At 40.7% G+C, this 26578-nt stretch overlaps 1 protein-coding gene across 2 annotated transcripts in view; it reads left to right on the top strand.

Moving 5' to 3' along the window:
- Positions 1-24444, top strand: part of notch1b (notch receptor 1b) — a 55280-nt gene extending 30836 nt beyond the window's left edge. For both annotated transcript variants that reach the window (XM_028033981.1, XM_028033982.1), the window contains 24 exons: positions 623-856; positions 958-1068; positions 3602-3794; positions 4426-4571; positions 4660-4773; positions 5456-5575; positions 6569-6721; positions 6798-7026; positions 7361-7562; positions 7706-7859; positions 7937-8121; positions 9215-9347; positions 10525-10782; positions 11328-11440; positions 12500-13071; positions 14029-14463; positions 15286-15434; positions 17969-18182; positions 18385-18475; positions 18958-19120; positions 20117-20415; positions 21456-21603; positions 22207-22304; positions 23100-24444. In XM_028033981.1, the coding sequence (XP_027889782.1) occupies positions 623-856; positions 958-1068; positions 3602-3794; positions 4426-4571; positions 4660-4773; positions 5456-5575; positions 6569-6721; positions 6798-7026; positions 7361-7562; positions 7706-7859; positions 7937-8121; positions 9215-9347; positions 10525-10782; positions 11328-11440; positions 12500-13071; positions 14029-14463; positions 15286-15434; positions 17969-18182; positions 18385-18475; positions 18958-19120; positions 20117-20415; positions 21456-21603; positions 22207-22304; positions 23100-24392 (5807 nt within the window). In that variant the 3' untranslated portion in view covers positions 24393-24444. The remainder of the gene's footprint in view (positions 1-622; positions 857-957; positions 1069-3601; positions 3795-4425; positions 4572-4659; positions 4774-5455; positions 5576-6568; positions 6722-6797; positions 7027-7360; positions 7563-7705; positions 7860-7936; positions 8122-9214; positions 9348-10524; positions 10783-11327; positions 11441-12499; positions 13072-14028; positions 14464-15285; positions 15435-17968; positions 18183-18384; positions 18476-18957; positions 19121-20116; positions 20416-21455; positions 21604-22206; positions 22305-23099) is intronic.
- The last annotated feature ends 2134 nt before the right edge of the window (positions 24445-26578 follow it).

Raw genomic sequence — 26578 nt, 5'->3', positions numbered from 1 at the left:
TTCAGGGTGACCACGCGTCTTTAAAAAGTCTTAAATCTGTGTGACTAAAATTAAGGACTTAAAAGATCTTAAATTAAAAATGTAAGTATGTGAGTCACAGGTCTTAAGTTTCACCGTAGAATGACTATTTAATCTTATATATGTAGGTTTTTGTTCTTGAGGGACTTTTTATGTTAGACAAAAGTTTGAGTTGCACGGTTGAGGCTACCGCTAACTAGCTGCTAATATACTCTTTTTAGCTAGATAGCTTTTTCCGTTTTCAGTGCAAATTTACTGCCAAATGGCCGGAGAACCTTTGTTTTCTCCACTGGCTCACTTCTGTTGTCAACCCATACGAGGCTAGATGCAAAAAACGTATTAGCTTGGCGCTATGTGTGAGAAACACAAATCCGCTGCCAAGAGTAGCAAACAAACCCCAGAAGCTTGACTGTAATTCAGCAAGATCCCCCAATCATTCTCTATATTTAAAGTGGTTTGATGTCAAATTTCATTCAAGGTGGCATTAAAAGGGGTCTTAAAAAGTCTTAAATTTGACTTGCTGAAACCTGCTGATGTCAGAAATACATCTAAAGTTGGTCCAGTTGAATTCACTGGTTCAAAAGGCAACATTTGTTTCCTTCAGGTTACACTGGGAGGCACTGTGAGACGGACATCAACGAATGTTACTCGAACCCATGCCACTACGGCTCCTGCATCGACGGCCTGGCTTCGTTCAGCTGTAGCTGCAACCCCGGGTTCACCGGCAGGCTGTGTGAGACCAACATTAACGAGTGTCTGAGCCAGCCGTGCCGGAACGGAGGCACCTGCCTGGACCGAGAGAACGCCTACATCTGCAGCTGCCCCAAGGGAACCACAGGTGGGCATTGGCCTGCACTATAAAACAAAAACAAAACAGAAAGGACAAGTAAATCAATCAATCAAAGCTTGAAAATGATTAAAAGTGAATGTTCTCCACAGGAGTCAATTGTGAAGTCAACATTGACGACTGCAAGGGGAATCTCTGTGACTACGGGACCTGCATTGACAAAATCAATGGCTATGAGTGTATTTGTGAACCTGGCTACACTGGTAAGTAAAATAAATATATTAAAAGTTAGCTGTGGGTGAGATATCTCAAAAATAAAATCTCCAATTTCGGATTTTAATAGATTTTTTTTCTCCTCGCTTTCTTTTCTGAAAACAGAAAAGTATTTTCAAAAAGTGGCTTTTCATGTTATTCATACGACGGACTGTTAGGGCCAGGCTACAAGAAATTTTGCTCAATTGCAAGAATAATTTCAGTTAGCAGTAAAAGATGCAATTTCACCTGAATTTTTTTTAATTACAAGAAAAGGAGTAATCAACTTCTGACATGTCCAGCCCAGTCTGTGACTGAGTTTCCCTGCATGAGTTTGTCTTCAAAGGCAGAAATGTACAGCACAGACCCAACTGCAGGTTGTTAAGGTCTGGGCAACATGCAGAAAATGTATTCTTAAAAAGTCTTAAGTTTGTGTCTAAAATCATGGTCTTAAAATGTCTTGGATTTATTTTTAAAAAGGTCAGTTGGTCTTAAATAAACTATTCACAGGTCTTAAATTTTGTCATGGCAGGACTGTTTAATGGAGTGTTTTTTTCTCATGGGACTTTTTTGTCAGGAAAAACTTTCAGTGGCACGCAAACGCCGTCATTGCATTCTGTAACTTGATGCGGTTGAGGATACCCTCGCTAGGTAGCGAGATAGCTTTTTTGCCCCATCATAGTCAAAATAATCCAGGTTCACAGTTTTTTTTCCTGTGCTTGATTGGTATGCATTAAGTTTTTATATTTATAGAAATATTTTATATTTATAGAAATATAAAAACTTATATTTATATTTTATATTTACTGACCTAAAGCCAGTCTTAGCTACACACAGAAGTTTATTCAAACATTTACAGCCAGGTCTAGCCTTGAAAATTGCTTTGGTGTTGCTATAGCTGCAAACAGTGACAGATGCTAACAATTTATGTTTGCATGTTCTTAAAAGACAAAGTATTGTATATATTATGCTGTCATGGCTGCCGGCTGATGAATGACTTAAAATTTCTTTTGTTTTATGTCATTATGTCTGATTGCAGTCAGTAGAAGAGATTCAGCATTGTTCGGTTACCTTTGCTTGCCATACCTGTTTACGGTCGAATTTGATTTCCTCAAATCCTCTGTTTCTGTTCCAGTTTCTGTTTCTTGTTTTCTTTTTTCACGTGTAGGTGTAGGTATGTAAATAAAGCAGCGGTTTAAGGTACAGGAATGGAGAGTTGAAGGAACGGGCAGAGGAGCTTGATTGTGGCAGAAAGTGGGGGTGACAGATGGCGAGCGAGTGAGCGCACGCTCCTCTGAGGTTTGCCCGGTGTCGCTTTGCAGCTCCACCCTGTCCCCAACCTGCTGCTGTTAGGACATGCTAGCTGCCCGCCCCACCACAAAGAAAAGGCACACACACATACTGGCACACCGAGTCGCCGGGGATTTGTGCAGGAGAAAAGATTCCCTGAAAGATTCCTGAAAGTTGAGCTTTTAAAAGCTTGGAAGCTGCTCCGTGCTGTAAAGCTCAATGGGCTGCTTTTATGTTATGCGTGGCACCGGCCTGAATGGCGTCAATGCTTCAAGTGGCCGACAAAGACGGACTTCGGATCTGCTATGCTTCTGAAAATTGATACAATCATTGCAGTGCCATATTAGTGGCATTGTGTGGAGGCCCTGTGTGCGACTTCACTGGCTGCTGTTGTGGATTCTCAGATATGTGACCAGAAAGGTCACATAAACGGCCATCTTGTTTATTTTCTGTCAGGGTTAAACACTTACTGAATATGAGTGGGAAAATATTTATAACAGTAAAGAATACATGATGGAAAAAATCACAACTAATAGATGCATTAACTAACAAAACATTGATGTCGCCTGAAGTCCATAATACTAGTTTTTCCAAACTAATTGAAGTGCCACTCTTTCTCTCTTGGACAATGTTTTTAGGGTTTATTTTTATGTATATCAAAATTTATGAGAAAAGAAAAAAGTTTGCATACTTCACACTTGGTGTGAAATGTTTTCAGCATTTTTAAAAAAGCTGATTTTCAACGATATTAAATGGAAAACGACAGGTTTACTCATTGAATCAATACCATGTTTCCACTGACTTTGCACATTTACAGATTGACTTCGTTGCACATTTTTTGGTTATAAAACAGCTCAGTCTTCATCAGAGTGGATGCAGATCATCCATGTGAATAAACTTTAAAGTCTTTTTTGTATACCTTGAAGTTTTGTTTTGGTGTCATCTGATGAGAAAACTATTACTAATGTTTTCTTGTGGCTGATTGCAAATGAGAGTTATTATGCTTTTCTCTGTGTCTCTAATAACTTAATAGCTCTGCTGTAGACAAATTTGCATTAAAGTCAAAATAAAAGAGGCTAAATATATACAAACTCTCCACCCCTCTCTCAGATTATTATATTTTAAATAAATCTTTATCAGTTATATGTTATTTTGTGTCCTTCTTTCACATAAAATCCCAATCCTTAGAGGTGTAGGTAGGTACTTCTGTGAGTACGTAGTGTTGTTTTGACTACAGTTTCCTTTTGACTTCAGGTACGATGTGTAACATCAACATCGACGAGTGTGCCATCAATCCCTGCCACAACGGTGGCACCTGCATCGACGAAGTCAACGGTTTCACCTGCGTTTGTCTGGACGGCTTCCAGGATCCCACCTGCTTCTCCCAAGTCAACGAGTGCCTCAGCAACCCCTGCATCCACGGTCACTGCGAGGACAAAATTAACGGGTAGGACGCTCATCAATGCTGCAAAATCACAAAATTTGACCAAGGATTTTTGTTTAGTTTTTTGTGCAAGTATCTTTGTTTACTTGAAGTAAGACAAAAGTAATTTAGAAGTAACCTTTCTCCAAAATGCTGCCATCAGTGTGACAGAGCAGGAACATAGATTCAGACAAAGAGACATCTTTTGATTTATTTTCTAGTTTCATGTGTTTTGACTGTTTATAAATGCCCTAAGGAGGTCTGTACTATTAATTTCATAATAGTACAGCTTATAAATCTAATCTAGGATAAAGGAGCTTGTTTAAAGTCAATAACTCCTTAAAAATGATGAAAAAGTACTTGTTCCCTTGGTAGATTGTTTCACTTATAACATGGGGAAAATGTCTTATCTGCTAATGGTACTAGTACTTTGTCATCAATATTAAGTAATTATTTACTTAAAATAATCTCCTATGTCTTGCTAAAAAGTTACTTGTAAGTTTGTTTTTCTTATTTCAAGTGTACTAAGATGTTTGCACTACAAACCAGATCAAAAAAAAGATTTTGTGTTTTTGCAGTGAACAGTGCTAATATTCATGTTTAGCCAAAGTTTTTCAGCAGACTTTAACTGAGCTTACCGCTGTCTTCTTGTTAGCTATAAATGCCTGTGTGACTCTGGCTGGAGCGGCAAAAACTGCGACATCAACAACAACGAGTGTGAGTCCAACCCTTGTATGAACGGAGGGACCTGCAAGGATATGACCAGCGGTTACGTTTGCACCTGTCGGATGGGTTTCACGGGTCAGTATCTGTTTGTGTACTCAGACCGGTGACCTTCGTCTGAACTTTAAAGAGTGTGGAGGTGATTTATTGTCTTCTCTGACCTCAGGACCAAACTGCCAGACAAACATCAACGAATGCGCCTCCAACCCCTGCCTGAACCAGGGGACCTGCATCGACGACGTCGCCGGGTACAAGTGCAACTGTGTCCTGCCGTACACCGGTATGATGTTATTATTGAAGTTATTTAATAATACATCAATCTGTCACCATGTTATTCTGGAATTTCCTTACTGAGGGGGGCAGTTTCCAACCACTTGGGTACTTTAAGTTATTTGCCAAAGAGGAAAAATATGCTGGTGATGAAATAACTGTCGAGTAAAGTTCAGTCACAAGACTTCCTCCGACCTCAAAGACGCTAAACTTTGGATTCCTCTGTGGGTCACACTTCTCCCCAAACAGATCTGGGAAATGTTTTAATGTAATCTCTCTTATTTTTTGACCAAACAGATAATGCTGGAAAGGCTAAGGGGCCGGCTGTCTTGTATTTGCAGTGTATTTTTTGGAACCCTCCACAGGATTTTAAATAATAAAAGGCCTCTTGCTGGCGTTGGGGTGGGAACATGGTGCTTGACACATTTCCTGTTTGCCTGCTTCCTGTCTCACAGAAAAGCAAATGGCTTCACAATGGCCGGAAGCCGGAGTTGGCTTCCCGTATGAGCCGAGCGTTTGTGGAAACAGATAGAGGCGTGCGTCCCCAGGCCTCTGATACTGACAGAGCCTGGAGAAAATCCTGGGATAGCACCGTTTGGTTTGGGTTATCTCCAAGCCCTGGATGAGATCACGGAGTGAAGTTTAAAAGATCCAATGTAGTTCGCTGAAGGATGTGTTTCCATGTCTTACAGGAGAAAACTGTGAGATCTTGATGGCTCCCTGCAGCTCCAAACCCTGTAAACATGGAGGAAAATGTCAGGAGTCGGAGGACTACCTGAGCTTTTCCTGTGTCTGTCCTGAAGGATGGCAAGGTGAGCTCCCAGCATGCAACAGTGTCCTTAAGTTATCGGCAGAGAAGTTACACAGTTCTGGATACCTTGAAAGTGCTTCTTCATTGCTTTTTGAAAGTCTGAATTATCAAAATAAGATGAATCAGATCAGAACAATCTTATTTACAGGTATTGACAGGCATTCAAATTAAAACAAAATCATAAAATTAGGAAGTTAGGAGATTAAAACTTGTTTCTAGATGTAAAAGATTGTTCCTAATGTTTTCTGTGGGAAACAGTTCTGGTGGATGTATATCTAGCGCTTGACAATAAATCAATAACAATATATGTTGTGATAGACATGTGGTCAAAATCAATAGATAATATGTTTGGTAAAATATCAGTAATTTCACTGAACTCCGATTCAGAACCGCACAGCATTCTGGGAGATGTAGGCAGAGGAAAAGACTTTAGCTGCTTAACCTCTCACAGCCAGCTAAGCAAAATTGGTGGCATCAACTAACTCACTCTCTCTTTGGTTACTTAGCAACAGCCCATTAAGTAACTTGCATAGCAGCAGTTTAAGGTTTTGCCACTGTTGAGTGACAACTATGGATAAAACAGGAAAGGTTGATATTAGTTTGACAGTATTTTATTTAAAACCAAAAACTAATCAATAATTATTGAGGTCAACTGATATGAAGCGTATATATCATGATAGGTTTTTCAGCCGTCCAGCTCTACGAATATCAGATATAGAGGTCAGCGGCGGAACTGATGTTTCTGAAATCTATAAAAATTAATGTTCTGGATGTTGAAATTGCAAAACAAACAAAAAACATTTTTGGTCTAAAACACTAAACTGGCTTCACTCTGTCATATACATTCCGTGATTTTGAAAGCTTAAAAAGAATTAATTCACTGCATTTTGTATGCAGTCTTATAGATCTATTTGTTTACTAATCAGGAGATATGACATTTTCAGTCTTATTTCTGACATTTTACGTTTCTATTTTTATTTTTTGCCCCTATAAGGTCAAGCATGTGAAGTTGACATCAAAGAATGCGTGAAGAATCCTTGTCGCAACGGAGCAACATGCCAAAACACTTTGGGCAGCTACCGCTGCGGCTGCAAACCGGGCTTTACTGGACGCAACTGTGAGACCGACATCGATGACTGCAATCCCAGTGAGTTAATCTGAAGTTATATTTACAGAGTTAAACCTGAAAGTCGCTTTTCTAAGTCGAGTGATTCCTCCCTCAGACCCCTGCAGCAACGGAGGCCTTTGTAAGGACGAGGTCAACAGCTTCCTGTGTTCCTGCCTGCCTGGGTTCCGGGGACTGAAGTGCGAGGAAGACATCAACGAATGCGAGAGCAATCCGTGCAGGAATGGAGCCAACTGCACCGACTGCGTGAACAGCTACACCTGCACCTGCCCGCCTGGCTTCAGTGGGATCCACTGTGAAAATAACACACCTGACTGCACAGAGAGGTAGAGCGCTGCCCCAAACTGAAACTGCACAGCTTTGACTTTGATTTGTCTGATCAACAGGTTCATTTTCTACATCAGTGTAATCCTGGTTTTCTTGTCCACTGCTGCCCCCTGTGGTGGAATTTTGTTTTGCTACAAAGCTGCACTTCCTGCAGCTGCCCTGCAAGTAGAAGTCAGAAATGTTGTTTTCTCTCACTTTGTCAAAAAGCTTAAACATAAAGTAGGTCACTGCTGTAAGAACAAAAGTGCAGATTCAGTCCTGGCAGCTCAGATTAATAAATTATTGATTCACTTTGCTACTTCTCAACCAGTTCTGGTTCTTTTTCCTTCTCAGCTCCTGTTTTAATGGAGGAACTTGCGTAGACGGCATCAACACCTTCACCTGTTTATGTCCGCCCGGCTTCACTGGCAGCTACTGCCAGCATGACATCAACGAGTGCGACTCCAAACCCTGTCTGAACGGCGGCACATGTCAAGACAGTTATGGCACATACAAGTGCACCTGTCTACATGGTTACACAGGACTCAACTGTCAGGTAAGATGAGGGGGAATTACTATCATCAAACATGTATAATGTGCAAAAATGAAATAAATTGAATGTTTTTAGTCAGCTCAATGTTAAACTTCAGCTAAATGTTAGAGTCTTTCAGCTGAGTTTGTCTTTTTTATGTGTTTCAGAACTTGGTTCATTGGTGTGACACGTCTCCCTGTAAAAATGGAGGATCTTGCCGGCAGAGAGGAACCACTTACAGCTGCGATTGTGAGACCGGCTGGACTGGCCTGTACTGTGATGTCCCGAGTGTTTCCTGTGAGGTTGCAGCCAAACAAAGAGGTAAGAGGGAGATAAAACCTCAGCAGTTTCTTGTGAAAGGAAGCTAAATTTAGCTCCATCTCACCTTTTCTGCTCAGGAGTTGCTGTTTACCAACTCTGTCAAAACTCGGGTCAGTGTCTGGATGTGGGAAACCGCCACTACTGTCGCTGTCAGGTGGGATACACTGGGAGTTACTGCGAGGAGCAGGTGGACGAGTGTACGCCGAACCCCTGCCAGAACGGAGCTACTTGCACTGACTTTCTGGGTGGATACTCCTGCAAGGTGATGACCCTAAAAACAAACATGAACAGCCGGTGATCTGCTCAGATGTTCCTTCGTATTTTGCTTGTTCCTGATTTGGCTCAGCTTATGCATATGTGAATGCAAACTGAACTGGAGATTGCTGAGAAATCAGACTACAGAGCAGGGCATTCTTGGTAAATACAAACAAGAGTCTAGTGCTACAGGGAGAAGTGGCTTCTGGTTTTTTATAAAAGACAAAAGAGAAATCTTGGAACCTCTAAAATCTGACGCTACTCCACTTTTGTTTACATTTTGTGAAGAATTAAATTGCGTTCAGCATCTTTTTCTGAGTTTTTTGTGTTTTTCCTTCTGTGGTTCTTGGTGTAGCACCACCACAGGCGAGCAGGGGAACTGGTTTTTGACCAGTGCAGTGTGAAAGTGAACCACAGCAGCTGAAAATGTAAGAACTTTTGCCCCTAATCAAACGGAGTCTACCGAACTATCAGGTGTGAAAACACCCAACATGTAGGTGTAGATTATAATTTTGTAAAATTATGCCCAATTTTAACTAGGGGTGCACCGATTTTTAATTTTAGGAGATCTGTGATTGGTCGATTTTTACATGTGCAGCCGATCTTATCCGCTGATTTTATTTACCTCGGCAAAGTTCTAAAAATCAACTACTGTCCTCTTCTGGTCTGCAGTGAAAGAGTTTTGACCGATAGACTGACCCACCAGGTCATGTCTGCATGTTTATAGTTACAATAGTTAGTCCACTGTTGCCAGTTTCTTCCTATATTGAGGAACATTTCAGACAAAATCAGAGGGTCAGGGTTTTTAAAAATCGGTAATCGGCGATAGTCCAGAAAACTGCAATTGGTGCACCCTTAGTTTTAACTGTGTATGGTCTTGATGTTACTGCTAATTTTTGCTGCCTCCTAATAAAGCGTCCAGTTTAATTATAGCAAGTAAACGGCTGAGTTGTGTTATTCTTCCCTGGAGAGGAGACTCTGCTGGCCTTGGCAGGAATGAATGAAGAACAGAAAACAGCAAAGTAAACAAAACCCATCTTTGTTTCATGTAAGACATTGATCAAACTCGCCTTTCTCTTCTTCTTCTCTCTGTCCCCCAGTGCATGCCAGGATACTTGGGGCCCAACTGTTCTGAGGAGATCAATGAGTGTTTCTCCCAACCGTGCCAGAATGGGGGCACCTGCATTGACCTGATCAATACCTACAAATGCTCCTGTCCCCGAGGAACCCAAGGTCAGCAGACCCCACACACACACACACTCCTCCCACATCCTTCTGTCTCCACCCACCTCCCCTTCTGCCCCCTTCCCGTCTCCACGCTTCATTAATTAGGGCTTAACAGCACCCAGGGCATTAAAACTCCCTCCTTCAAGCCTGCCTCCAACTCTTCCTCCACTTGTCAAATTTGCCATTGATTTCTCTCTCCGACATGAAGGGGATTGTGTGTTGTAGGTCAGCTCAAATTGGCAGCCAAGTTGGGAGCGTCCCAAGGCGGCCAACAGGTTTTTAGTGCTGGCTGAGGGAGTTTGTGATTCAGCTCGGCCTTTTTGCAAACATGTTTCAGTCTGTGCTTTTGTAAGTGAGGGATCTTAAAAATTAGGCAATTAAAAATTAAAAAAATTAGGACTGGACACAACTTACTTTGTTGTGTCCAGTCCATAGTCAGATATGATTTTTAAATAGGGCTGCAACTAACGATTATTTTGATGATTAATCAGATAAAAGGATTGACACTTTCTGCAGATTTTTCATCTTTTGTACAATATTAGAGATATATTAAAAGATTCAAATAAACAAATAATTAAATTCCTTTTACAAAAGAGAAATTTAATATTTTAGTGCCTAAAATAAAAAAAACCCATAGCATTCCTTTTGTGAACATTTGTTCATTTGTAGCAAAGGATGCATATGCATCAAAACACTGACATCAAGATGTGAAAAGCTTAGAGCTTTCTGCTTGATTTATCATCAATACAGTGCAGGGCTGATCTGTGGTTTAGTTTAGGATTAATTGATTAATAATTGGATGGCAAAAGGAGATTTTTTTCACAGAATTTAAACCTGATACCAAAGCTAAAGCTTTGTCACTTTAGTGGTTTTGTGTAGAACATGTTTATAATCAAAGATCTATTTTTATTATAAATGCAAAATGTATGGATATTTTGTACAATTTTGACTGAATTACTTCTCTTAGTGTGTTCTTCTTTCAGCAAATGACCTTTTATTTGAGTCTGCATACTCCAGTTAACAATTAATCGATTACTAAATTATTTAGTCACAATTAATCCTATTAGTTAATGTTATTAACTTCTAATAGTTAATAACGCTTACAGTAAGCACAGAGCAAGAAACATGACAGAACACACACTGAATGAGTGAAACCTCCCTACTTCTTCCTTCACACCCCTAGGTGTTCACTGCGAGATCAACGTGGACGACTGCAACCCGTCCACCGACCCCGTCACCAAAGAACCCAAGTGCTTCAACAACGGCAGGTGTGTGGACGGCGTGGGAGGCTACCACTGCATCTGCCCCGCGGGGTACGTGGGCGAGCGATGCGAGGGGGACGTCAACGAGTGTCTGTCCAACCCCTGCGACCCGCGGGGCACGCGCAGCTGCACCCAGCTGACCAACAACTACCGCTGCGAGTGTCGCACCGGATACACAGGTACTCATGTCTGTGGCTGGAGCTCAAAGACCGCAAAAACACAGAATCTTACCAAGTTGGTTTATTTCTAGTGCAAATATCTTGGTGCACTTCAAATAAGACAAAACTTAAGTCAGCTGTTTGCTAATATTGATGAAAATGTATAAGTTTTGCTGGCATTTTATAAAGGTCTTGTATAATCTGCCAGTGGAACTAGTAATTTTTCATCAATTTTAAGGAATGATTAATTTAAAAGAAGCTCATATTTCTTGCTGAAAAGTTACTTGTAAGTTTGTTTTGTCTTATTTCAACTGTAATTAGACATTTGCACTAGAAACTAGACTAAAATACTCAAGATAAGTAAGATTTTGTGTTTTTGCAGTGAATGATTGTATTTTTGTAGATTAAACACTTCCATTTAGTAGATTTTCATCATCTTGCCCTCATTTTGCTAATGGGCTGAATATACAGACCAAAAGAGTAAACAAGATAGTCGTTTTTTTCTAAATAAAACCTAATAGAAAACTTTTTTTGCCTGACTGTGTGTGTGAATGATCTCTTTGCAGGACAGCGCTGTGACCAAGTGTTTAATGGCTGTAAGGGTAAACCTTGCCGTAATGGAGGCACCTGTGCTGTAGCCAGTAACACGCCGCATGGCTTCATCTGCAAATGTCCCCCAGTGAGTAAACAAATATGTACCATTAATCTCTAAAGATATATCTTTGACTCGATATATATGTGTTCAGTTTAAACACTTTAAATGTCTTCATAGTTGTTACAACAACGAGAACAAATGTTGTTTTTTACCCCAAATTGTTGCTACAGTGTTACTATTTATGCGACTCTTTAAAGCACAGATATACCTTGCCTTCGAGTCGCGAAAGCAGGGTTTACCTGCGCATCCTAACCACTGCACATCTGGGCTGGACGTGAGCGACCAGGAATAAAATGAAGTTTTATTCTCAGCTGTAGAACTTTTAGTAGCTGAAATTAACTTAATGCAGTGTGAAAGCGAACCGCATCAGCTGAAAATGCGTTTTGAAAATGTAACAAAAACAGTTTTAGTCCCCAACTGAACCGGACTATCTGGTGTGAAAATGTCCTTTATTATGAACACTGATGTTTATGCAGTTATAGAGATATTGATGTTGTGGTAAATGTTATACTGTATATTTACTTTTAATTAGTAATTAGGCGGCTGCACAGTGGCGCAGTTGGTAGCACTGTTGCCTTGCAGCAAGAAGGTCCTGGGTTCGATTCCCGGCCGGGGTCTTTCTGCATGGAGTTTGCATGTTCTCCCTGTGCATGCGTGGGTTCTCTCCGGGTACTCCGGCTTCCTCCCACAGTCCAAAAACATGACTGTCAGGTCAATTGGTTTCTCTGAATTCTCCCTAGGTGTGAGTGTGTGTGTGCATGGTTGTTTGTCCTGTATGTCTCTGTGTTGCCCTGCGACAGACTGGCGACCTGTCCGGGGTGTACCCCGCCTCTCGCCCGGAACGTAGCTGGAGATAGGCACCAGCAACCCTCCCGACCCCATTAGGGACAAGGGTGAACAGAAAATGGATGGATGGATGGATAGTAATTAGGCTTAAAATATTCTTCCGTTGCAACTTTTTTTTTCTTCAAAAGCTGCAGTACATTCATTACAGACATTGTGTTTCTCTTTAAACTTACTTCTTTCTCATTTAAAATTTTTTACCATTAACTCAGTATTCATTTCTGTGTTTCTTAAATAAAGGGTTTCACTGGCTCCAGCTGTGAATATGACTCTCAGGCCTGCGGCAGCCTCCATTGTCGCAACGGGGGCACCTGCATCTCTGGCCACAACAGTCCGAAGTGTTTGTGTCTGCCGTCGTTCACTGGGCCTGAGTGTCAGTACCCCACCGACAGCCTCTGCAACTCCAGCCCCTGCTACAATGGCGGCACGTGTGAATACGCCGCCGAGGCTCCGTTCTACCGCTGCGTCTGCCCCTCCAACTTCAACGGCTTCCGCTGCCACATTTTGGACTACGGCTTCCGCGGAGGCTTCGGCCAAACCATCCCGCCGCCGACGGACTACGAGGTGGCCTGCAGCATCCCAGAGTGCGAGGAGCTGAAGCACAACAAGTTCTGTGACGCGCGCTGCAACAACCACACGTGCGGCTGGGACAACGGCGACTGCTCGCTCAACTTCGACGACCCGTGGAAGAACTGCTCAGCCGCGCTGCAGTGCTGGCGATACTTCAACAACGGGAAATGCGACTCGCAGTGTGACAACGCCGGATGTCTCTACGACGGCTTTGACTGCCAGACTTTGGAGGGACAGTGCAAGTAAGCCACTTTTCTCTAACTGTACCAATAGAAATGTTTCACAGATTTTATTTTATTATTATTTATTTATTTGTTTTTGTAAGCAACTTTTTTTTAAGGAAATGTATTTAACATCATTAGTGTGGTATACCACACTTTCATTAGTATACCACACTAATGAAAAAAATAAATAAATCAAATCAAATCTGTGAAACGTCTCTATGAAACAGATTTTATGATTTTAGATTGTACGGTGAATTTTCTACAAGAAGGTGAAATTTAAGGAAAAACTAGTGTCTATTAGCAGCTAAACCTACAACTTCAGCTGCTGCTAACGACTATTTTAGTTATCGATTAATCTTTTTATCCAAATAATCTATTATTCTGACAATTAATTGATTAATCGGAAAAAACAATTTGCACGTTGTGTTGATTTTTTTTAAAATTAAGCTTGTTTTATACAACAGTAGGAATGTGTTAAAACATGAAAATTTTACTTTTTAAAATAAGAGAATAAATATTTATAGCCTAAGATACAATAACAGCATTTCTTTAGTGTATGCGTGATCATTTGTAGCAAAGGATGCATCTACAGCTAGAAAATACTTCTAACATCAACATGTAAAAAGCTCAGGCCCTTCTGCTTGACTGGCATAATGTGTTGATTATTTATTTAGATTAACCAGTCAATAATTGGATAGCAAAATCTGCTTCATCAGAAATTTGAATAGAAGTTTTGAGGAGAACATATTTATTGTCAAGATTTTTTTGTTTTCATCTTAAATGAAAAATATATGTGCTTTTTTTTAACGGTTTTGGCTTAATTACTGCTCTGAGTAAGTTGTATTTTCAGACAACAGAGTCATTTACCAATGAATCAATTACTAAATTAGTTGACAATTACTTCAAAAATCGATTAATCACGATTAATCAGCCCAAATTAAATCCTTAATGCTAATGCTAATGTTTGTCCTCCAGTCCTCTGTATGACCAGTACTGTAAGGACCACTACGCTGACGGCCACTGTGACCAGGGCTGCAACAATGCAGAGTGCGAGTGGGACGGCTTGGACTGCGCCAACAACATGCCTGAGAAGCTCGCCGTGGGCCAGCTGGTCGTGGTCGTCCACATCACCCCCAATCATCTCCTCAACAACTCCTTCGGCTTCCTGCGCGAGCTGAGCCGCGTCCTCCGAACCAACGTCATATTCAGGAAGGACACAAAGGGGGAGATGATGGTCTACCCGTACTACGGGAACGAACACGAGCTCAAGAAGTACAACGTCAAGCGTTCGGTGGACTCTTTGTCTGAGATTCCTGACAAGGTGCTGAGTGTGATGAAGAGGAGTCCGTATGACGTGGCAGGCAGCGGCATGAGAGCCAGGAGGGAGCTTGATCATGTGCAAGTCAAAGGGTGAGAAAACAACTGTATCTCACTTAGAAGTTAAGCTTTTTTCTAACAATTTTTAACATTTTGGAGCATGAAAAAGTACTTTTAATATATTTTAGCCTGTTATTCATCCATTCAATCCATTTTTTTAAAGGGGACCTATTATAAAAAAAAAAACACGTTGTGCATGTTTTTATACCATTTGGGTGTCTGCTACTTCTAAAAACATTACAAGCACCTAGAAAAGCATCAAGCCATTTTTTGGAAATAAATTAATGTTTGTTAATTGTTAAGTCATATTGGATGGGCACTACGCCATTACCTATCAAACTAACCCAACCTGAGCTCCAGCATGTTTGGTCAGCTGGTTTTACCGCTGTACAACGGCTCCTGGAAAAAACAAGTGTTTTGTTGTTGACTTATCATTTAGAAACCAGTTGCCGCATTCTTGTTGGTTGTGCAGGAGGCTCCATTATTGCTTTTCAAAGTTGTATGGTTATATATTTGTGCATCTGTTTGCAGCTAATTTCATCTACCAGTGTAAATGTTGAGTTGGGGGAGGGGGTGGCCAGCAGCAGCTTATTTGGATTTAAAGTGACAAGAGGCCCTAAAACAGCTCATACTGAAAGGAGCTCAAAATAGGCAGAAGTGAGCAGACTAAAATCTCATTAACTAAGAATAATTCTGTTCAAAAATTGTAATAAACATGTTGTGTAAAGCCCACTGACCCATCCTAATCTGTTCAAAAGAATCATAATGGGTCAACGTTAAATTACATTTGGCCCGTTAACTTTGGCCCACACAGATTGTGAAGACTTATTTCTCTGTTTTCTGTTTGTCCTGAAGATCAATCGTCCACTTGGAGATGGACAACCGTCAGTGCTTCCAGCAGTCCAACGAGTGTTTCCAGAGCTCCGATGACGCCGCTGCGTTCCTCGGAGCATTGGAGTCCAGCGGCAAACTGGATGTTCCCTTTACTATTGAAGCTGTTTACAGTGAGTATTATTCACTGAAATCTCTGATCTATTGCTACAAGATCACAGGCATTTTTGTTTAGTAGGTGAAATTTTAAGAATTTCTTTTCAAAATGACATCTGGGATTATTGTAAGCAGAGATAAAAAGAGGCCTGTTTTCCTAAGGCCACCTTTGAATATGGGAAAGACTAAAGTACATACAATTCATCTAAGGCAGGAAACGGATCTTAGAAAATAGCCTCTGGCTGAAATACCAAATGTAGCATTTCTACAGTCAGAGAAGTAACTAGAAACAGTAAAAACTGTGACAAAAAAACACAACTCTACCTCATCTGGATCAAATTGCTCATGCTACTGCAGTAGAGGTTGTGCTTATTTTAATTACTTTTACATGTTTTTATCAAATGTCCCAATAATGTAAGCAAACAATCAGAAAGCCTTTTGCCAAGTATTTTTTCAACACAGTAAAGGAATATAGAGAGAAAGAGAGAGAGAGATTTAGATTTAAAATAATTTTATTACAATTTTCTTTCTTCTTTTGGTCTGTGGAAGGGGATTGTTTTGACAATATTATAATTATAGAGTTTTAGAAAAACTCTAGTTTTAAAATCCCCTTAAACTTGCAGAAAATGGTACAAAATATGTAAAGAAACGATCAATTTAAATTTTTTTCCAATATTTATTACATTAATTTAGCATAAATGTTGCCTCATATCTCCTGATTTTAATTGGCAATACATTTTGTAGTGAAAAATTTTATCAGGTAATTTATTATGACTATATTCATCTGATGTTGAATATATTACTAGAGAAAATCTTCTACAACAATCCAATCTTTTTATGAGGAAAACAAGCAATATTTTTCTATTAATCCCATCAAACTTTATTTAATTTCCACAGTTAAGGTTTGTTGCAGCAGCAGAGCTGCTGGACAGTTCCTTCAGCCTTTTTCTGGTCAGAAACTTTTCAATTTCTAGATTGAGTAGCAAAGCAACTTGATACATTTAACCAGCAAATAATGTTTTTCTGAACTTCCCCTGTGTGGGACAATAAAGGCTATTTCTATCTTCTATCTTCGTCATTTTTTCTTATGTTTTATAATAATTATTAAAAAACAGACTACATTAGTAAAAGAAAATGTAGTCTGCAGTTCCCACTTTGAAAAACACCAAAGATGTCCTGGATTGTAAGAACAATAAAGACACTAATTTGCAAACTGTTTAGTACTTTTGTTCTAGTTTTTAGTGCAAATATCTTAGTACACTTGAAAACTAACTTTGCAACAATATATAGAAGTTTGATTTTAGTAATTAACTAGTTAATATTGATGAAGAAATACTAGTTCCATTGCCACATTATTTCACTTATAATATGGGGAAAATATCTTGTTTAATGTCAGTGAAATAATCTGCCAATGGAACCAGAACTTTTTCATTTTTCTTAAGAAATAATTGACTCAAAACAAACTCCTGTATCTTGCTGAAAAGCCACTTCTGAGTTAGTATTGTCTTATTTCAAGTGTACTAAGATATTTTCACTACAAACTAGAATAAAAATATTAGGTAAGATTTTGTGTTTCCGCAGTGTGGGATTAATGTGACGTGTATTAAGTTAGAAAAAACATGAAAAGTGAGTAAAATTGTGCATAAAGCAGAAATATATTTAGAAACACAGGCTTTATGCTAACAGGATCGGCAGCGGCCTGTGGCCGGATCCTCCCCGCAGAACTCTTTGATTGTGTATTTGTTATGCAGTAGTGAACAAATGCAATAGTGAATCTCATGGTCGAATCAATCAATCTCTTCCTCTGTGTGCAAATCCAATGGCTTCAGGCTCCAAAATGGTTAATTGCAGCAAATCAACTCATCCACACCCCCTTCACTCACTTCATAAGGGCGTCTCTGGCTTCCTCTTTCTCAGACATGTGCACCTATACATCCTCTGACAGCGAACTCACACACACACACACACACACACACACACACACACACACACACGCCTTATCCCACATGGCGAAGGGCTGCTGCAACCTTCACCTCGCTGAATGTAATACCAGGACTTAATGTATCTCTAAGGGTTTAGGTTGGGGGAGTTTATCATTTCAAAATCGTTAGTGAAAAAAAAAAAGAAAAGGAAAAATTGATCGGGAGTGTGCTAGAAGTTGGGAGTCTTTGTTATCTCGAAAATCCTAATAAATCCTTCGTCTTTACAGCTTAAAGCGCGTGCAGTAATTTGAAGTTCATTAATCCCCTCCCTCTTTTTTTCTCTTAAAGAAGAAATGGTAAAGTTGTCTCTTGGTACCCTGAGTTGAAAAGGGGGAGAGGAGGTGGTGATGCTCTTTTCTTCCCTATTTTCTTTTTTATCACGCCCCATCCCCTTTTTTTTTTTGATGAAAAGTGGTTAGCTATTCTGATTATTACTGAATAGATAGAAGCTAGCTTTACAAGCAGCGAGGATCGTCAGTCAGTCCCTGGCTCTGGGTGCGATTTGGAGCGACGAAGAGCCGGACAGTCAGGACCTTCGCTCTTGACGATGTCGCCCCGTTTCCTGACAGGTGGCGTTGACCTGCAGCCGTCCGACGGACTCTACGCCATGTATTTGGTGCTGGGCAGCGTCGGGATACTGGCCTTCCTTGGAGTGGGAATGGTGGCAGCCCGAAAGCGGCGCCACGAGCACGGGCGCCTCTGGCTTCCCGAGGGTTTCAAGACCACAGAGACCAGCAAGAAGAAGAGACGGGAGCCCGTCGGAGAGGACTCAGTCGGACTGAAGTGAGTTTGTCCTGTTTTGGACGTTCATATTTGGACAATTTTGAATTTTACAATGATCATAAGTGAGTCTGAGACAATTTAGACGATCATTAACCTCATCTGATAGAGAGGTGGGGTAGGAATTTAATCAGTGGTTTGTTGTTTTTTGGCTTAAAAGCAGCAGATTAAGTGGATTTATCCTGAATTTTCTGCGTTCACACAGGCCACTGAAAAACACCTCTGATATTTCTCTGATGGACGACAACCCAAACGAATGGGGAGAGGACGAACCCGTGGATGTGAAACGCTTCAAAGTAAGAAAATATTTATAAACTCTTAAGTTGTTTAATATTTTTTTATCAGAAATAAAAAAAATAGAAATATCCTTAATTGTCCCGCAATGGGGAAAATGACAAAATATGAAAATATATAGAAAAACAAAAAAATGAATACAGTAAGAGCAAAAAATTCAACATGTAGTTATAAAATCAAGCTGAATTGGTTCATTTAAAAAATGTGCATGCCTTTTTGAGCACTAAAAAAATATTTACAGTTAGTGACAATAAAAAGCTAAATAAAGTTGCACAGAAACCACCAGGGATGTAAGCAGTTACTGGGTTTGTTGGGAGCAGTGGTGGTTATGGTATGCTACAATTTCCCAAAGAAATATCTGGAAATGTTGAATCCACTAAAATAAAATTTACAATATTAAATTTTATCATGTGCTTGTAGGAAAACTTCAACATTTTGCTTCTTTCTTTAATTTTAACTCCTGCTGTGTGTGATTTTTTTGCAGCTTGACGAGCAGGCGGTGCTGGACGCCGATGACCAGACGGACCACCGCCAGTGGACCCAGCAGCACCTGGACGCCGCTGATCTGCGCATCCCCTCCATCGCTCCCACTCCCCCTCAGGGGGAGATCGAAAACGACTGCATGGATGTCAACGTGCGAGGGCCAGGTAGTCAACACTGTATTTATATAATCAGTCTGTCTGATTTGTGATTTGGGAGGAAAAACGAATAAAAATTACTTAAATAACATCCTCATTACATATTTTTATTTGGTTATCTTGTAAGATCCAGACATTAAATGTATAAATTTTCTCTCCCTTAGTAACAAAAGAATGACATGTTTTCTAAATCCTGTGAAACTGTCAAAGTTTTGACTGATTTTATGGGTTCATAAGGTAAAAAATGAGCAGAAATTTCTGAGCAGATTCTTAGTGTGTGTGTGGGTGTGTGTGTGTAATTGTGCGTGAAAGAGCTGCTGAAGCCCCGCCATGTCCTCAGGGTAAAGGATCTTCTTCAAAGCAGCCAGCTGGAAACCGAGCGCCTCGGGGAAAACACTGATTCCTGATCAGATTAATCATTTGACCAGTAATGGGACTCAGTTTTTAACTGTATTCAACATTATAATAACCAACAAGGGCATCAAATGCAAAAAAAAGAAAAGAAATCTACCAGAATCCCTGAAGGATTCCTCAAAAAAAATCAAAGTAGTTCATTTAACAACTCGAGAGCTCACTTTTTGCCTCCGTCATGGATCGATGCACTCGAATCGACCAAATCTGTGAGATCTTGGGCTCGCTTTTCTTTTGAAGAGGAGAAAACCTTTCCAAGTCATCTGCCTGAGCTGCCTCTCTCGGTTAGAAGCTTGGTTTTATTGGAGCAGTCTGGCTTCAGCAAACCCCCAAAGCTCTGCTTTCCTTCTGAGGCTCCTGTGCTGGCGCCTGCATCAGAATCCGTTCTTGAAAGAAAAAGCAATGATGATTCAACACAGGCATAAGCGTCAAATCCACATTCGATTTGTTTGTTGCTTTGTTTTGATCTGCTCAGGGCTTTGAAGTGGAGCACTCCTGTTTTTCTCTTGCACTCACTTGGCCCGTTTCAGAGCCGTGCTGACCGTGCAAATACAGGTTCAGCCTTTCATGCCTTTCTGCTTCCTCTCCCCTCAGATGGGTTCACCCCACTGATGATCGCATCCTGCAGCGGAGGAGGATTGGAAACGGGCAACAGCGAGGAAGAGGAGGACGCCTCTGCCAACGTCATCAACGACTTCATCTACCAGGGCGCTAACCTGCACAACCAGACCGACCGTACCGGCGAGACGGCTCTTCACCTGGCGGCTCGGTACGCCCGCTCTGACGCTGCCAAACGGCTGCTGGAGGCCAGTGCCGACGCCAACATCCAGGACAACATGGGCCGGACGCCGCTGCACGCCGCCGTGGCCGCCGACGCCCAGGGAGTCTTTCAGGTACGCCGTTTGTCTGCATCAGCAATTTAAGAGAGAAAATAATTCAAATAGTGTTTGACTACGGTCATTTTTATACACTGCAAGAACACATAATCGTCCTTTTGTTATTAGTGAAATAATCTGCCAATGGAATAAGAACCTTTTTATCAATATTAAGGAATTATGGGCTTAAATCAAGCTGCTGTAGCTTGCTGAAAAGTTACTTCTAACTTAGTTTTTTCTTCTTTTAAGTGTAATAAAATATTTGCACTGGAAAATAGAACAACATTATATATAATAGATTTTGTGTTTTTGCACTGTATTCTCTTATAATAGGAACGAAGGATGTTGGAAACTACTTAAAGGAGATATATAATGCAAAATTCCATTTGGGTGTAAAGTTCTTCTAAAAACAGCCCAAATCATAAAAAAAACTACCCAGCCACTTTTTGACAGTAAGATAATATGTTTTGGTGTCTGGAAAAGGAGCCATTTCAAAAACCCTCCAGATATAATTTCACAAACCAGCTGGAACGGCGCCTAGCAACTCCAGCAAAGCCTAGCCTGTTACCTAGCAACCCAATTGGAGCACCAACCTGCCACCTAGCAACCCAAGCTGAGCTCCAGCATGTTTGGTCAGCTGGTTTTACTGCTGTATGCTATACAATGGCTGCTGGAAAAGACAAGGGTTTTGATGTTGACTTAGCATTTAGAAACCACTTGCTGCATTCTTGTTGATTGTGTAGGAGGCTCTACTAATGCTTTTCAAAGAGGTATGGTTCTATGATATCTGTTTGCAGCTATTTTCACGTGTGAGTGTAAATGTTGAGTTGGGGGGTGTGGCCAGCAGCAGCTTATTTGTACTAAAAATGACAAGAGGCTCTAAAATTCGAAAGCTCAGTCAGAAAGGAGCTCAGTACTGAGCAGATAAATTCTCATTATCTAAGAGTGATTTTGTGCAAAAAAAATGTAATTAACATCTCTTTTTAGGCCATTGAGCCATTCTAACCTGGTGAAGGAAGCATAACAGGTCACCTTTAATCTGCTTTGTGTCCGTTTAGATTCTGATCAGGAACCGCGCCACAGATCTGGACGCCCGCATGCATGATGGCACCACACCCCTGATCTTAGCTGCCAGGCTGGCAGTGGAGGGCATGGTGGAGGAGCTCATCAACTGTCACGCAGATGTGAATGCCATCGATGACTTTGGTAAAAAAAAATTTTAAAAATCAATAAATCAATAACTACATATATTGTGATAGATAGATGATCAAAATCGATATATAAAAGTCTGATTGAAAATTCAATATTCATTATATAGAATATTTGCTGAACTCTGATCCAGAACCGCACGGCATTCTGGGAGATGTAGGCAGAGTAAAGACTTTAGCTGCTCAAAATCTCATGTTGGTGGAAACAACTGACTGACTCATTCTTTGGTTACCTAGCAACACACTTGTCTTTTGGTTACCTAGCAACAACCTGTTGAGTAACTGGCACTGCAGCAGTTTAAGATTTCACCATTGCGCCTCATAACTGTTTAATACAAAAACAACGGCGTTGAGTGAAAACTGTGAATATAACTGGAAAAGTTGCCTCTCCAGTTTGGCAGTATTTCAGATAGAAAAAAACTAATCAATAATTATCAATATCGACTGATATGAAACGCTTATATTGTTATAAGTTTTTCAGCCATACTGTCCAGCTCTGGAGAGGTACCAGAGTAAAGGATTTTATCTGGAAAAGTCAGAGTATTTAGGTCAGTTTGCTCTCAACGGTTGAATAACTCTTTTTTTTTAAAAATCTTTTCAGGTAAATCAGCTCTACACTGGGCTGCAGCAGTAAATAATGTAGAGGCTGCTATTGTTCTACTAAAGAATGGAGCCAACAAGGACATGCAGAACAACAAGGTTAAAAAATATTTAAACTCCTTCTCTTAATGTTTTCTATTGACCCTTTCCATCACCGTATCACTCAAGGCGCCATGAGGGATGTAGGAAGTGACAGACAGATTGAACAGAGCGACTGAGATTTATCCAAGTTGTTTTTTCTTGTTCGAGTCGAGCTAATTTGTCTGTGAACGTAACACACGTGGTTGGGGCTCATAGATGGTGGTATTTACAAAAGTTGGAAATAGCTAGCTTAGAAACCGACCCGTACCTCCTCCCTCCTGACGTTTTGATGAAGTTGCCAACTTTGCCTGAATTGACACCACATGATATATAAACTGCATAAACTGCATTTCCCCTAAAGTCTAGATGCTTACCAGCTTTCTCTGTACATGCTAGGCTAAGTAATTGTGGGGTAATTTTTCCATGGTTACTAATGACTAACCGCTTACCTTCTCCATAAAGAATTATCATACTTACTTATATAGTATATGAACATTAGGCTTCTTACGTTGTAAAATCCATGCAAATCCACACTAGCTAACAGTTATTATGATTGACAGCTGCTATCCATCGCTGCCATATCTTTCCTCATTAAAAGTTTTACAATAAAATGACAACTTCACTTTAAAAATGTGCGTTCAGCTGCACAAACAGACAAGGACGCAAACCAAACTTAACTAAATAGAAGCAATATTAGGGAGCGCACAGGTTTTTTTTGACGACCGTCATGGCAGAGTGGGCTAAAGGCTCAATAGAAAACTATTTTTTCAGCGCTATTGTCTCATTTAACACGTTGTCTCCTTCATGCTTCAGGAGGAAACTCCTCTGTTCCTGGCTGCCAGAGAAGGAAGCTATGAAACTGCCAAGGTCTTACTGGAACATTTCTCGAATAGAGAAATTACGGACCACATGGACCGGCTCCCCAGGGACATCGCACAGGAGCGGATGCACCATGACATCGTGAGGCTGCTGGACGAGTACAACCTGGTACGAAGCCCCCCCATGCACGGCGGCTCCCTGAGCAGCGCCCTGTCCTCCCCGCTCTGCTCACCCAGTGGCTTTCTGGGCGGTATGAAGCAGCCGCAGCCTCAAAGTCAAGGCCAGGGGAAGAAAACCCGCAAGCCCAGTCACAAAGGGATTGGCTGCAAAGATGGCAAAGACATGAAGGTGAAGAAGAAGAACTCTCAGGACGGGAAGTCTGGGACTCTCCTGGACAGCTCAGCTGTCCTGTCGCCCGTAGACTCGCTGGAGTCTCCTCACGGTTACGTTTCTGACGTGGCGTCCCCGCCAATGATGACCTCCCCGTTCCAGCAGTCGCCGTCCGTGTCTCTGAACCACCTGCAGGGCATGGCGGACCCCCACCTGGCCGTGAACCACATGGTGATGCCCAACAAGCAGGAGCTGGCCCGGATGCAGTTCGACCCGCTGCCTCCCCGCCTCACCCACCTGCCGGTGTCCGGCTCGGCCGCACAAGGCGCCATGGGCGGTCAGTGCGACTGGCTGGCCAGGATGCACAGCGGCATGAGCCAGGCGGGGCAGTTCAACCCTCTGAGAGCGCCCCCCGGAGGCCAAAGCGGCCTTCACCAGGGGATGATCGCAGCGCCGCTTCACAATGGCCACCCCAACTCCAGCCTGTCGCAGATGATGACCTACCAGGGCCTGCAGAACAGCCGACTGGGCCCGCAGACCCACATGATGCAGCAGATGCAGAACCTGCAGCAGCTGCATCAGCAGCACCAGAACTCTAACCCGACCAGCAGTCAGAACTTCATCAGCGGGGATCTCAGTTCCCCTGAGCTCCAGCAGGGGGCGGCCAACTCCAGCATGCCCATACACACCATCCTCCCTCAGGAGAGCCAGATCATGCCCAGCACCCAGTTCCTAACTCCTCCCTCCCAGCATAGCTACTCCGGCCCGATGGACAATACCCCCAGCCATCAGATCCAGGTGCCGGACCACCCGTTCCTGACCCCATCACCCGGGTCCCCCGACCAGTGGTCCAGCTCGTCCCCCCACTCCAACATGTCCGACTGGTCAGAGGGCATTTCCAGCCCACCGACGAGCATGCAGTCCCAGATCGGACACATATCAGAACAGTTCAAGTAGGAAGCTGAGAGTCTCCGCACCCCAGAGGATGAGCTGCTGTATATATTTTTTATTTTGTATTAAAAAAAAAGCACTCGAAAAAGGAAATCAAGCAAAGCTGTAATCAAGATGTAGGACTTTTATAAATTTTTCTACTAACAGCAACATATGTGCTTCATTTACTGTTATTTGTTTTTTTTTATTTATTAAGGTTGTATTTATGTTTATTTCACTGCAAAAACTCTTATCAAGTATTTTTGGTTTAGATTTAATGCAAATATCTTATTACACTTGAAATAGGACAAAACTAACTTATAAGTAACTTTTCAGCAAAAAGGAACTTATTTTAAGTTAATAATTTGTATTATTGCTGAAAAATTACTAGTTCCACTGGCAGATTATTTCACTTACAATATGGAAAAAATGTCTAATAATCGGTCAGTGGAACTAGTAATTTTTTTTCAATATTGTTTATTGTTTAGGATCTGAATTAACTAAGCAGCTACTCTTCCTGAGACCCATCATATACAGTAATTTTTTAAAAACTGTATATTTTAAGGAAAGAATGTCCTCTTTATTGCTGTAAAATTACTTCTAAGTTAGTTTTGTCTCATTTCAAGTGTACTAAGATATTTATATTAAATATATATAGTTAGGTTATAGTTAGCTGATATATATTAAATTAAAAATAGTTGGTAATATTTTGTGTTTTTGCAGTGTTCCTGTCGTGGTTTTGGGTCACACGCAGGACAGAGAAAGTCCTTTAGAGACACTTCTTTCTTTTAGAGTTTGTTTTCTGCAGCATACACACTGGGTATTTATTTCCCTAAACACTCTTAGCCTTTGTCCTTTTTCTTCTGTTTATATTTTGTATAATCCTGTTTATAATAAAAATTGTGATTAAGCTAGAGCACATTTTAAGTTTCAGTGTTATTTCAGTTTGAAAGTGTGAAGAGATTCCTGTGAAGGCATCCAAAACATCCAGTAAATCGTAGTGACGTTTTGTACATTTCGTTAAATCGACGACGCAGCGATACGCTGTGCCTTTAAAATTCGCATTATTGTGTTTTCTTGTGGTGGGGAGGTGACATGTTGTACGGCCATCTTGGAGATTGGCGGTTAACTAACGCAGGCCTGAGTTGTTGAGAGTCCTGTGGTTTTTGGAGAACTGGCCTGTTGGCCACGATGTTTGTTGTTGTCCAGAGGGAACAGGAAAATTTATTTCCTTCTCCCTCCGATTAGTTTGAGCCTATGGCTGTGTTCTTTCTTCTGTAAATATGCTTTGCATTTCCCTCGTAAGCAAGATTTTGTTTAAGAAATCTTAAGTCTTCAGCATACATCGAATTGATCCTGCACTGGTCAAAACTCTCTAAAATGTAAAACAGATCAGATTATATATTTTCTATTTTTCTGGCCCAAAGGCACAAATCAATTTGAAGTATACACAAATGAATGAAATATATTGTTAGGTTATTGTTTTCACAAAATGAAGAAAAAATACATAAACATTGAGGTTTTATAAATTTATATTTATTTACTGTTCTGTAACACAAAACCTCACTGAGATAACCATTTATGTATGTGCAGAAATGTTTTTTAAGCACTGCCAACTAAGTTCTCAGTTGTATCCACTTAAATATTATGTGAGATGCACTCTGTTTTGATTTTTGAAATATTATTAGGAAAAAGAATATGTTAGATTGTGGTAGCATTTTGTTTACTTCCTCTGTAAAGTTATCATTCGCATTAAATGTATTTTTGCTGTTTATTTTCATTCTGTATAAAAGTTACCTGCTATAATAAAGGACACATTAGTGTCTTAATTTCATGAAAACGCCTCTTTTGTTCATTAAAGGCTATATTATCGAATATTTGAGATTAATTGTGTTTTTAAGTAACAGCAGAAAGAATTTAAACGTCTTTTAGCCTGTCGCCATCTAGTGGTGGAATTGAGTAACGTTCTTATTTATGCATCACAACGACTACAAGCTATTATGAAGTTTATGCCAGCTACAATTAGCTAATCAACAAAATATTTAGCATTGTTCCAACCCATCTTTATTTACAAATATTGTGTAAAGTTAAGATCCTAAAGAGAACTAACTTTAGCACCATTTGCTACATTTTTAAAGTTTCATTTTGCTCTAAATACATGGCAGATAACAAGCCTGATTTTTAAAATATTTTATTTTGTTTATTTTATAGAG

The sequence above is a fragment of the Xiphophorus couchianus genome, chromosome 12, assembly GCF_001444195.1.
Source record: "Xiphophorus couchianus chromosome 12, X_couchianus-1.0, whole genome shotgun sequence".
In the NCBI taxonomy this organism is placed as follows: Eukaryota; Metazoa; Chordata; class Actinopteri; order Cyprinodontiformes; family Poeciliidae; genus Xiphophorus; species Xiphophorus couchianus.
This window is presented reverse-complemented; position numbering and strand designations above follow the sequence as displayed.